The 13,665-nt window shown below is 41.6% G+C and overlaps 1 protein-coding gene across 1 annotated transcript; it reads right to left on the minus strand.

Annotated features, from left to right (window-relative positions):
• Positions 1–729: 729 nt before the first annotated feature.
• Positions 730–13,567, minus strand: ccdc92ba (coiled-coil domain containing 92Ba). The gene is made up of 4 exons (XM_047335698.1): positions 11,486–13,567; positions 11,071–11,212; positions 7,190–7,237; positions 730–4,970 (listed from the first exon to the last, which is right to left on the minus strand). Exons 2-4 carry the CDS (start codon positions 11,201–11,203, stop codon positions 4,249–4,251), a joined length of 903 nt encoding a protein of 300 aa, XP_047191654.1. The 5' UTR covers positions 11,204–11,212; positions 11,486–13,567; the 3' UTR covers positions 730–4,248.
• Positions 13,568–13,665: the final 98 nt, after the last annotated feature.

The following is a 13,665-nucleotide window of genomic DNA, read 5'->3' on the forward strand; positions in this document are numbered from 1 at the left end:
ACAGAACCACATCCACTGTTTCTGTTCTCTGTACACATATAAAGCATTTTTTCCAGGATTGACCTTTGGCAGTTTGACCCAGATGCCATTAACCCCTGTGGGTTACATTGGCTTTTTAAACACCCAACCCAAACTGAAGAGTTCCAACTCACAGCAGTGGCCTGTATACAACTGCCCACCGACCACAATGTGGACACTTGCACCTGATCAGACATTGTCCCTTTGAATTTTTTCCCAACAATAATATGAAGGAAAATGTTTCAAGCCCGAAAGTAGAGAACAATCCATGCGTCTCTTGCCTTACAACGTTTGGGCTTGAAACTTTTCCTAATGCTATAAATATTTTTTTAAGCAACAGGAAACATTGTTTTTAAGTCTTACGGGAGACGGAAGCTCCTCTTACAGAAATACTGAGGATATAAGGCCGGTCTGAATATTTCATATGGTCTAATATTGTAGAGGGAGCCAAAGCACTTATTATGCAGTGGTAAGTTTTAGATGCTATATCTAACTGGCTCAAATTATATTCTATTATTAACTAAATTCACTCAATAACTATTGATATACAGGATAGTGTGTGGACAGATCTCATTTTTTGTTGTATTACATGCTGAAGGTTTCCTGTATTCATCTTAGCGCAAGTAAGATAACTTATCCAATTCTATATTTCTGTGAAAACATTAGTTATTTAATCATCTGTAAACGTGTTTCAATAACAAGCAGACAGCAGACTAGACAATCCTTCATTTTATTCCGATCAGGTAGACCACTATAGGAAGCTAACACAGTATATGCGGTAACCAGTCAGTAGCTTATGCTCAGAGCCAGAGCAGCACCTCTCTGCTTCTCACGCCGGGTACCACACAGCATTATTGCTAGAGCCCACATAACATGTCAAACAAGATGCTTGATGGTGCCACACACAGTCCTCTGAAATGTTTCTGTAAAATGCAAAATAAACTTTTCTGACCTCAACCAGGATAAGACCGGGAAAGGGGGTTGACGGACGACAGATGCGGCTGCTGCTGACATTTGTAAGCATAATTATTACGAGGATTATGGTTATTTATAGGCATTTAGAAAGATGTAAGACATTATCTGTGGGTGTGAGTAAATTAACTACTCTCGCTATGTTTGAGTGAAAGTTAGACATGCTCAGAAGAGTAGAGAAAAACCAATCAGGCGGTGAAGATTTAGCTGAAATATTCGTGAAAAAACATCTTCCTTAAGGCATCACACCAATCCGTCTTCATGTTCATTTTAGTAGTGGGCCTCTTTGGCTCATTAGCATTTTCCCTAAAGGCAGATAAACAAGTCATCAATCTAAGAGTTGCATAAACTGCAGCCAGAGTGCACACAGTCGCCAGTATTTTGATTTTTTTTGGAAGCTCTTACGTAATACCCAAAGCATATTGAAATGTGAAGTTATGGTATGATGTTGTGTTAAATGGAGTATGAAAGGCGTATGGATATAATATACCTGCCGTTTTCTTATAGATGACGAGTGGAGTGATGAAGTCTAACAGTCTATGTTCCGGAAAAACAAACCCCCAGTTTAAAATTACAGCTTTGTCCTTTTGTCCCCTACAGTCTCATCAAACTTGCGGAAGAATAGTGCACACAGTTATGCTAATGGCTTACAAGCTGAGAGGTGAATGAAAAGTTTTTCATCCAGTCATGTGGCATAAAATGTGCCTATTTGCTTTACGTATAACACATTATTGATTCCACTACTTGTACATGCCTCCTATAAACTGTGACATCACTAATAGTGATAGAAGATTCAGTGACAACCAACAGAACCTTTTAAAATCAAAACAATCCGTTTTGACAATTCAGAAAAATATTCAGCAAAACATACTGAGCTCAACAGTTACAATATACAAATGTAAACAATCATATAATCTATTTTAACATCTCAAGTGTACTTAATCCGGGTGATGTGACCTACTAATAATATATAAATATATTGATATATTGCTTTATTTAACATTTGCTACTAAAACGTCCTATATTTCTAACTAGTAGCTGGAGAAGGCGAGAAAAAAAAGCCTCCCAGCATCTAATCACGATTAAATTCATTCTTACAGGAAAGTTCATTTCCGAGATGCCGACTGCAGTTACTGATGTTCAGTTAGGTCATGGCTCAAATATCAACCGAATCAAAAATATCTGAAATGCCATATTAAATACAGTAAACCTTTAAATGCAATGCATCTTATAAAAGTGTCGCTGAAATAAAAGGACTAAATACTTGAGTCCAGAAATGTTCTTTGTTTCCGCACTTTTACATCCGTAACTCCTCCATAATAAGGCAGTAAATACATTGGGGTTTTGATCGAACAACAGCCAATTAATAATCAGCACTGATACATGTAAGCAATAAAATCGACAGTATGTCATACATTAAATGTAGTTATTTAAAATGTAACCCCCCCAACAAGATGATATTTGCAAATTGTTACACTAGGGGCCAGCATGTGCACATCATTTTATAACAGGAGAGTGGATGATTCTATAACATAGGAGAGTCGTCACACACTCCGTAAATATCTTTCAACTGAGTCTGCCTTCGTGTCTTTTACAGCTTCTTTGGGGATTTGTGTATAAAATAAAAGGAACGCATTGCAAGTACACCATCACTCAGGCCAGTCTTAATTACACCTCAACACACCTCAACCGACAGTCATGTTCTTGTGTGTCCATTTCGACCTCAAACACTGAAGTTGTTGTCATTTGTGTGTGTGTGTGTGTGTGTGTTTAGTACACAAACCAGTGTAAAATGCATGGTCCAGCGAGTCAGAGCTGATTATAACCTGTATGTGGCCTGTTTATACCAAGCAGGAATAGCTGCACACTTTTGCGTCAGTGTGTATCTTATACTAAAACATACAGGCTACATACTGTGTTGCTTAGCCCAGGAGGGAAACACTACTACTGCTGACTGACCCATCATCCACACACAACAGGCACTGATTAAAGAAGCACATTTAGTTTTCATCTCGAAGAAACAGCTAACAACTGACATATAAATCACTTATCAGTTGCAATTTAATTGGAAGATAATTACAACATCCTGTGTTATGAACGTGTGTTCTGAAATAAATAATAATAAGAGGAATGATAAAAGAGTAATTATAAAAGTAAAAAGAGGTTTGTGGAAATAACGTGGAGCAGAGTGACATAACCTTTAAGTTCGTTATATTATGGACGATTGCCAAAGAAATAGAGGTCGGCCGTGGTCTTAAATCATGATCCAATTTTTGTTCCTTGTCTGCCGAAACTGTGATTACCTAATAGATATTTTCAGGCATTTTCACTTGTACAGTACACGTGTCACTGGTAACATCATAAATTCCATTTGGTTCAGCAGGTTCAGAGTCCTGGTATTGTGCATCCTGGCACATGGCTGAAACACCTCGGTGGAATGAAGCCATCATTACTGTCATTACGAACACGTATGTCTCCTGCTAATGTCAAAATGTCTGTTGTGGAAAAGGTTTGATTGTTGCTACAGCTACCTTTTATACTGTTGTCCAGCCAGTTGAGTAGGGTTTCCTGTAGCATTGTCTTCTGTCGTACGGGCTTATGGCCAATCAGAAAGTCCGTTCTGTAGATAAGGTATAATATGTAAGACCATCACACTGGATTTATAAGGTAACAGAGTGGTGTTAAGTAGTTATAGATTTTTAACAAGGTTAACTAAAAGCAAAATAACTAAGTTACTGTTTCTAAGTGAGAGAGACATACTTCCTTAAAATCATCACATGGAGGACTCACACAGTCCGATACTTCAGATATTTTCAGCAGGCCACACAAATATTTGGGCACATGGAGAGATTTATGGTTGGCCTTGAAATGTCACAGTTGGTTGAGCCAAAAAGCTGGGCTCGTAGTCCACCCAGAATGGCTGCTACCCTAGTCAAATGCACCCTCGCCGTAAATCTAAAAGGGATTGCTTTGAAATAAGGCCCCACAGTATATAGAGCATGTGGCACCAGTGTAAACAGATAATTCTAATTTAATTTGAGAATGACTGAAAGTGACACAGATTTTTGCTTTGTTGATTACGGTTATATCAAAGTCCATTTAAAAAAAAGTTTCTATGGTAAGAGTAATATAATTCAATAGCTAAAACCAGTCTCAGTATCAATGTAGTCAAGGTGCAGAACAACAGTGTTAACAGTCTGACATGAGATAATTATACAGCGATCACACTGCAGTAAAAAGCACAGTTCACAGTAGGTGCTAATCTGCCTTCGCCTCAGCAGCAGGGGGCACTGCAGCTGAAGAAACCAGTCTGGCAGCTTCCTCCTGGGGCTCCACTGGGCCCTCGACTCCTCCTTCCTCATCCTCATCCTCATTCTCCAGGTCTAGCGGAGGCTGTCTTTGTGCCACAGTGTGCCTGGAGCGAGCTCTGTGTCTTCGCGGGTGAAGGAAGAGCGCAGGGTCCGGCATGGCCGTGGGTTCTGCAGGGCCCATCACTCTCTCCATGGGCACACATTCCCGGGCACGCTCCGCCCTCGAAGCTGCCCTGGCGTTCTTACGCTTGGGTTTGACCACAGGGGAGGAAGGGGAGGCTCCTGACGGCAAATGTGGAGAAACAGAGTTCTCCCCGGCACCGTACTGGGCCCCCTGACTGTTGGCTCTGGAGAGGAGTACCTGCCTCTGCTGCATCCGCTGGTGGTGCAGTTTCTGCCTCGCAGCATGCAGCTGGAAGGAGAGGTACGCCGCTGCCTCTGTTTGTTTCTGCAGCTCTGTGTTAAGGATTGTCGAACAGTGGCTGCGGCGTTTGAGCTCCTCCAGGAAATGACGCTCCTTTTCTTTGAGGTTAGCTCGGAGGGCTCCCACCAGCGCCCCCTTGTGACCCAGCTCGTCACGAAGCTCTCCATAGGTGTACTCCTGGTCTGCCAGGCGGTGCTCCACGTCGCGACAGCGGGCCTCCAGGAGCTCCTCGTCCTCCTGCGACTCTGCCAAAGGGAAGAAATGTAAAAGTTGAAACATAAAGAGTAGATGAAATTGCTCTTTCCACAGTGCGCTCAAAAATAAAGTCAGGATACGCATGAAAAACAGACACAGCATATATACACACAGTTTGTTGGGCCACCAGCTCCTCAGCACACAAACCATTTATGAGACGTAATTCACATTACATAACAAGACATTTTCAGATCTGTTGATTTAGATATATAAGAAAGTAAAAATTGGACTAAATTTTTATTTAAAAAAAATAAATCATTAGTTTCCTCTTAAAGTCTGATGAGGAAAAATTTGTCAGAGACAAATGTGATCAGAAAAAACAAGATTTTTTTTTATTCATCATAAATAAATAATAATCTACAAATATTTGGGTTAAAAGGAAAACAGAGGAAAGAAACAAATCCTTACATAAGAGAAACTCGACCAATTATTATTTTGAATTTTTTGCCAAATTGAACAACCAATCATCAGAATTGCTTGAATGACAAGCCTACAAACCTTCGCGTTGGCTCGTCTTTTCAATTCAGTTCTATCATATCACCAACCAGTACTGATAAGACATCATTCCCAAGACGGCTACAAAGTGCTTGAGGTCTTCTCTCCACAAGACCTTCCATGTCTTTTTTTTAACAGTGTACTGCTGAATATATATGTATTTTTTCCTTCTGTATACATTCGCTGTGCTCTTTCATTCCTCTTTTATTCCCCAGACGAGAGGGAGGAATGGATGAAAAGCCCTGACTCAGGGCAGACTGAGCTGGGACTCGCCAGAGGCGAGGGAGATTACATCCACAGAGGGCCGACACTAATCCCTCTGCCCGTAGAAATACTGTAGGGCAAGGTTTCTGCGTATGAGAGTCCCAAAGGGCAGAGGGAGATTTGGTTAGTCCTGCAGGTGAATCTTTAAAGCCTGGAATCCATGTTAGGCTTAAATGAGACATATTATGCTTTTTCAGGTTTCCCCTTTCCTCTAATGTGCTATATGCAGTAGGTTTTTTGTCAATGTAAAAGGTCTGCAAGATAAAAAAAATAAATGAAATGAAAAAAAACTAATATTTCTCCTTTAAATGTAATGAGGTGCTTCAAACATTGGTTTATCCATACATGACATCCTTTTCAATCTGTGACTTCCCTTTTCTCCATCCCCTTTCCTTCCATATTGTCCCAGTCCTCTCTGTCTGCCACAATGGATCCTCTGGGGACCGATCAGTCTCAGATTTTCTGTCGCCCATCACCACAACCAGGTTGAGCTCACATGCTAACTAAAGTCTACCTTATGTGATTTTCCTCTTTCTCCTCCTCTGTGTCTGCAGCTGAACACATCCTGCCACCTTGCCTTTTTCTTTTCATCGTTGTCCTCTCTACCTCCCTCCTTCCAACTCTTCATCTCTATTTTCCTGACTCTGTGTTTCCCTCCTCCTCAGCAAAGCATGTAAGCAGACACTCCCACCGGGACCTCCGTGGAAAAACGAGAGCAGGAAAAGAAAAGAAGAGGATGGTTCAATTTGTCAGGGTGGGAGAGGAACAGAGGGTCGTGTCATATTAATGGATCTGGGAATAACCTCTCCTGGAAAAGAAGATGGGGGTCTAATGTCTGCGTAATGCAGCCAAGCGCGACTGCCCCCCTCCCCCTCCATAACTCTCTACAAGCACAAAAACACACACTCTGCCTCTAATTCGCTTTGACAAAATGATGCCCATCTCTGCATCCCTGCGTCCCGACACCACCGATGGACATGCAACTGTCAGCTGGGATCCAAATATGTTGAGGCACTCTGTCTTTGCCGCTGTGTTTATATCTTCACAGCGAACACATTGCCCTCATTCAGCTGTGAGCAATTCTTTTCAAACAGCATCATGTGCACATATGTGAGAGGAAAAAGCAAATAAACACACACAGGGAAACACAGATGCACCGGGGATTTTGTCTATGTACAGTCTGTCAGAGACGTCCTGCGGCTGGTGGAGAGAGAGAGAGGGAGGGAGAGAGAGAGAGGCAGGGGTGAAAAGAGGGAGGAGGATGGCTGACAGCGATCTGTCTCTGGGGGGATGGGAGGGTGAGCAGGACAGAGGGAGGCAGAGATGGATTCAGGCATAGAGAGAGATGGTCGATTCGGGGCGAAGAGATAGAAATACAACCAGGCACAGACAGAGAATTAATTCAGAACAGATAACTGTGAGCATTTATGAGAAAAAAAAAATAACATACCTATTTGGCTCCTGCCTGAAGGCTTCACCTTCAACTCACTCGTCAACTCTGAAAAACACAAGAGAAAAACATTAACACAGGAAAGAGACAGAAATATAAAACTCAATTCACTGAAACGTCTTACTAAAGCTGTGTCAGGGATGTATTCTAAGACCTTATGATATACTATAATATCGTTACGTAATCATTATGAGGTCTTATAATAAATCCATGAGATGAATGCAGACATTTGGCTGCTGCTGCGGAGGTTTAACATAAAAGATGCTCGATGCAGTTTCCAGCACATCAGTGAGCTCATGCATAATTTACGAAGCTGAATCTGAAACTTCACATCAAAAGAATTTGTGCCAGAGACTTGGCCAATGTTGTCCTGTTACAGTACTCGTCGCAGTCGGGAGAAAAACTCTCCCTACGGTAACTTCCGGAAGACTTATTAGCATTGTTAGCGTTCCTCCCTGAAATCAATACGCACTTAAATTAAAAACTACTGGCTTTGCTATTTGCTTCACAGGGGCAATGCAAACCTGACAAATAGGGACCTCAAAAAACCTAGTAAAGGAGGAAATGCTTGCCAATGAGCTGTGTCAGCAGAGCTGCATTTAATGAAAACATTAGGAGTCTGTGAGGTGGTTGTGAAAATCAAACGGACGTGTCACTCATCTCGATGGTCACTCAGAGAAGCCTGACTGCAGGCAAGTCTTGACATTAAGCTCTCAGCACACACTCATATGTGTGTGTGTGTGTGTGTGTGTGTGTGCACGAGCGTGACAAAATGAGGAGTTTATGAAAAACACTAATTTTTTACTCTGTACCAATCTACAAACCCTTAGACACGGATATTTAATAAAACTCAATTATATTAAATATTAGTGTGTATAAATAGGTTGGGATTTTTGGTTCCAGCACTGAGTATTGTGAATATCACAGGATTTGTCTAATATTTATTAAGAGAATATAGCCCTTCAGTTAGAACTAGTTAATCTAGATCGATCTAGAACAGAACGTGGTAGTTTATTCCTAGCTTCTCTTCTCTTGATCTCTCTGTCACACCCTTTCTCCTTCCCTCTGCAGTCAGCGTCACACGCACACACGCACACGCACACGCACACACACACACACACACACACACACACACACACACACACGCACACACACACACACGCAGCTGGCATGAAAAGAGAGACAGAGGGGGTGAAGAGGAGAGGAAGAAAGATTATAGAGAAGAAAAGGAATGGGGGTTAGAGGAATATGCAAGACTTTTATTTTCTAGCTGTTATCCTCATTCACAACCGCCAGAAGCATTTGCGAAGTTCATTTCACAGCAGGGAGCCGATCATAAGAAATATTTCTTGGAAGAAAAAAACAAAACAGTCGCACAATGGAAACGAGGCAATCAGCACATTTCAGCATCCAGTGCGTGAAAGGCTTTGTAGGTCAGGTTTATCTCCTGCTGCCTCACCGAGCGTTTGAGGTTTTTGTTGAGTGGCTCAACCTTGAATGTGTCAAAGATATCATGAAGGGCAAACCTCAAATAATTGATTTCTATGGCACACAGAGAGAGGACCCATTTCAGCAAACGGAAAACTAATTTTGATTTAGTTTGTTGTTCAAGGAGACATAAAGGTAAACGGCCTAATGCTGATTAAGGCATTTCAGAACAACAACAAAAGCAGAGGTCAACAGCACACTGGCGAGAGATGATATGAACCATCAGATCAACCTTGCAGTGTCCTTCCAGGCTGCACATTAGCGAGCTGGCAGCAAACACCCATCACACCTGCACGCGGCATTAAGCCATCGGTGTGTGTGGCCTCGCAGGCTTCCCCCTGACGCTTCATCACTTTATATCTCAAGACCAAATACAATCCATACGTTTATACTACACGTTATACAAGTATCACCAGCAAAACTCTCAGCTACATGAGTATTTGTGGATATGAACAATTTGTTTACCAATAAAGGTGTATTTGTTGTGGCTGTTCTAGTTAGTTTGCTCCCGAAAACTTAAAATCAGCAACATTTGGTTTAATCTTCAAGTTCCACCACATCGACGTAAGACTACAACAAAAAGCAGGATATTTATACAAACAAAACAAAAATGAGAGTTATACCTACAGGTGGGATCATAACTACATTTTCAAAAGCTTGCAATTTTGAGTCTCATTTTCTTTGCATACTGGAAATCTGCAGTTGCCATTTGATCTCACTTTGCCTTAAAATAAATTTTAAAAAACACGTTTTTCCGCTCGGACATGAAAGCATCATAAGAAGCTTTAATGATGCTCAGCAGAAAGAGGAGAGTGTTTTACTGAATGTGGTGGAATAATGTCCCTGCTTATGCAACCTCACCTCTGAGGAGTGTGGAAATACAAGTCTGTGTTACAGGCAGATAGAAACTGCTGAGCAGATTCATGACTCCAGCTGCTGCAGGAAGAGGATTTTATTTTGGTTTATGAGATCTGAGGATGGAATGTGAATCTCTCTGGAGACTCTTGTATTGATTTAATCATTTTTTATATTGCAAATTATTGTCTTACTAAAGGTATAGCCACACAGCGTCTTGTTTTCCCGTAAGCTGACTGAATACATAAACAACTTTGGCTCCAATCATCAACAATGTGTCAAAGCACAAAACACACACACACACACACACACACACACACACACACACACACACACACACACACACACACACACACACACACACACACACACACACACACGTTTAACCACAATCTCCTTCATATGGATTATGGATTAATAAAACTATGGAATCTACGGATTAACTAAACCATGACGGACATGTTTGTTTGCGTCTCTCTGAGGATTCATTTGTGTTTGACATTAAATACGTGTGAGTGTGTTTGTATTTATACATTTGTATTAACTTTGCTGAGACAAAAATATGTTAAATGGTATGAAATTAAATAAAATGCCCTAACAAGTATAGTAATAGTCGTACTTCTGTGTGTTTGTGTGTGTGTGTGTGTGTGTGTGTGTTTTCATGTGCACTTGCTTGATTATATGGATGAAAAATCCATTAAGCCCCTCACAGGAAATGATGCAATCTACAGGAATTGTGGCATGACATCACCATGTAGTGAATGGCTGGCTTTGACTGATGGAGCCGACATGAGCAATGAAGACTGAGTGCACACGGGGTCTGTTTGAACATGACATCAACTAAAGATTGTGAGTAACCCCCCACCGGCCCTGCAACTCCACCACCACGCCTTAAAATCTAGTATAAGATCAAGATAAGATAAGTGGATATTCCTTTATTAGTCCCACAATGGGGACATTTGGTTGTTACATTAGCAAAGTGGACGGCATGAAATTTAAAATAAGATATGTACAAACTATAAAATATGAATACTATACTATACTATACTCAAGTATTGGCCATGAAGTAGAAAGAAGGTGTAATCATCAGAGAATCATGAGAATATCTGGGAGCAGGCTTGATGGACCAAGTGAAAAGTACTTCTTAAAAGAAGGGCCTGGAACTGTCTTCTTGACAATGATCCATCAAAACCTTGATTATAACTCTTAATGTTTGTCTGAGTGTTGGCGGTCAACAAAGGGGAGGGGGTCGTGCTGATTAATAAAGAACTAAAGCAGCTAAAGAAGAAAAAACAACACTTATAAGAGGATCGGTGGAAAGCAATCACTTCATTGTGAATTATTTTTAAAGCTGAAATCATCTTAATTATTAACAAATTCATCGTCAAAGGTGAATGGTGAACTTTACTATATGAAGGATTTTAACCATTTATAATGTCCCTGGTGTTTGTGACATCATGGTCACAAAAGTTCCTCTCACACACACACACACACACACACACACACAGACAGTTACAACAGCAGCCGGTTCCCTTCACCTGAGCATCTCTTCTGCAGGGAGAGGATCTCCAGGTGGAGGCCGTGGAGCAACGCGAGGTGCTCCTGCCTGAGGAACACCGTGCCCCTCTCCACACCCTCGATCTGCCGAGACACGCTGCTCTCATCACCCATGGCTGGAGTCTGGACGGACAGAGGGATGGGAAGTATTACACCTTTTTTTGTTTACTCCACCAACATTAATAGTCCAATGTAGTTTGACCATATGTCACTTCCTCACACTGCTCGTGTCAGACACAGAGGGGAAGTTGAGTATCGAGGTCATGTGGGGGCTATAAATAAGGTATTGATGAGCAGGGGAATCAACAGAAAGAGGGATTAGCCACGCAGCTGCTGCCAGGACGCAGCTCCATCCATAACTGTGCACAATAGACCAACAGAAGTGTCTCTGCTTACCTTCAAACGGATGGTTTTTAAGTGCCAAAAATTTAAGAAATCGTTATCCAAACGTCCTCCGATCCGGGCGTGCTGGCCTCCAGGGCTGGTCCAAACGCTGCGGGCTGCGGGCAGGCACCGGGAGACATGTTCTCTGAGGCGATGGTTGGATCACAGGAGGAGGAGGAGGAGGAGGAGGAGGCTGGACAGCTGCGTAACAACTGCAAAAGCGCCACGGCGCGCGGCACCGCGGTCCTCTGGGCCCCACCGCTCCTTTGTGCCGCAGCATCTGCGCCGGGCATCATCGTCGTCGTCAGGGCGACGCTGTGTTCCAACCGGTCGGCATGAGAGCCCCGCGAGGAAAAGTGCGCAGTTCCTTCCACAGTGCACTCGTTTCTTCCTCGCCCACCGACGGAGGCGTGGAGCGGCCGCGGACGCGCTGCGCTGGGAACTGATGAAAACGAGCCATCGTGACCAGAACGCGCGAGAGCATCGTACGACGGGACGAACACGGCAGCTGATTGGACGAAGGAGCAGCCCTCGTCTCCTCGGCTGTACACGTCGACTCTGGAGAGGATCGATGCCATGAACCGAGGATGTAAAACTACATCCACATAGGAACTTGTTTTAAGTTTTTTCGCTGGAAAAAAATAAGTAGTGATCAGAATTTTTCTTCAATTCATCCCACTTGCTGCAAATCAAGTTGTATTTATCTGTGCATCCAAACCTAAACAGTTTTTTGCTGAACGGAGTCAGGTCGAGCCCGCTGCGGTGGTTCCCAACCTGAGGGCCGCGGACCAACAGGTCCACTGTCATTTCATTCACAAGGAAGGTGGTGCAGGGAAAAGAGCTCAGGTGGAGTAAAGGTGGGGGAGCCACACTTAGATATTCAATAAGAGGTTAAAATTAAAACTGCAGGCTGCGTAAGTGAAGAAGTATCAGATTAGACGGTGCGAGGTTCAGGTTTTCATCACTGGTTAAACATTTGACATTTTCGATAATGTGATGTATGTGCAGATCCAAATACTGGAAACAATCTCTTTTTTTTTACCTGGTTGCTCTTTTTTGCTCAAAATAAAATACTATTACACAAATTCACTTTGTAGAAAAATAATGTACATTTACTGAAGCACTGTTCTACAATTTTGAGTTTCCATTAATAATTCACAACATTTCAAAGACAAATATTGCACTTTTGACTCTTTTTTTTCTATATACGAAACCTATGATGAGCCAATGAAATATGTCATTTTATTGTCTGAGCTGGGCATGTAAAACTTAACTTAGCTCCACTTGAACCATCTAAAAAAAACCAAATGATTTTAATACATCAGTAATATTAATGCACTGTGCTATTGTTAATTTGACCTCAGTAACTCTTCATACATATTCTACACTGCTCCAGTGACAAACCCTGTCAGACGAATGTAACGCTGTGAGGGAAAGAAAAAACAAATTTCATTTCATTGAACTTTATTTTCACGATAAACAAATAGTTGTATAAACATATAAATTAGTTTTAGTTAAAAAAAAACATTCTCTGCCAAAACAGGATTTTTTTTTACTATTATCGTACTAATGAATCCAGTTATCACTGTCTGACTGACTGACGATTTATTTTGATATCCACTTCATCTGACCGACTTCAAACTTGGCGGGTGTGTTGCTGGGGAGCCCAAGAAGAGCAGAGTCCAGGCATTTATTTGAAACTGCACTTGCAGTAATGTCACTGATAATGTCAAGACTGTGAATGTTGCACACACTGACAATAATAACATAGTTATTCAAATTTATTTACATAAAGACCAAATCCTCGGTGACGGTTTAATGCTCAGAGATAAGTTGGTGATTTTGCTTTTGAAACCTTTGTTCGTCTCCGTTGCTTCAGTATTTAAGGTTTTTCATCTTGGTGAAGGGTTTGACGAGCTGCACAGTGTCAATAGTCTTCACTGAATGTCATTCTTTTTCACAACACAATGCTTAACAAATCCCCAATCACCAGAAAAAACTGTCTATATTGAACAAACAAGGACATAAAACTGGTCTTACTTGTTGGTTGTGATTAGGAAAGGGTGCTTTTCTCATTTTCAAATAATGGAGCTATTGGAAGAATAAAAAAAGACAAATGTAGTTAATCAATGCATGTATTGTATATCATATATATTCCTTGTGATCAATACTCACAAACATTAAAATCAAGT

This window comes from Scophthalmus maximus, chromosome 11 (assembly GCF_022379125.1).
Source record: "Scophthalmus maximus strain ysfricsl-2021 chromosome 11, ASM2237912v1, whole genome shotgun sequence".
Lineage (NCBI taxonomy): Eukaryota > Metazoa > Chordata > Actinopteri > Pleuronectiformes > Scophthalmidae > Scophthalmus > Scophthalmus maximus.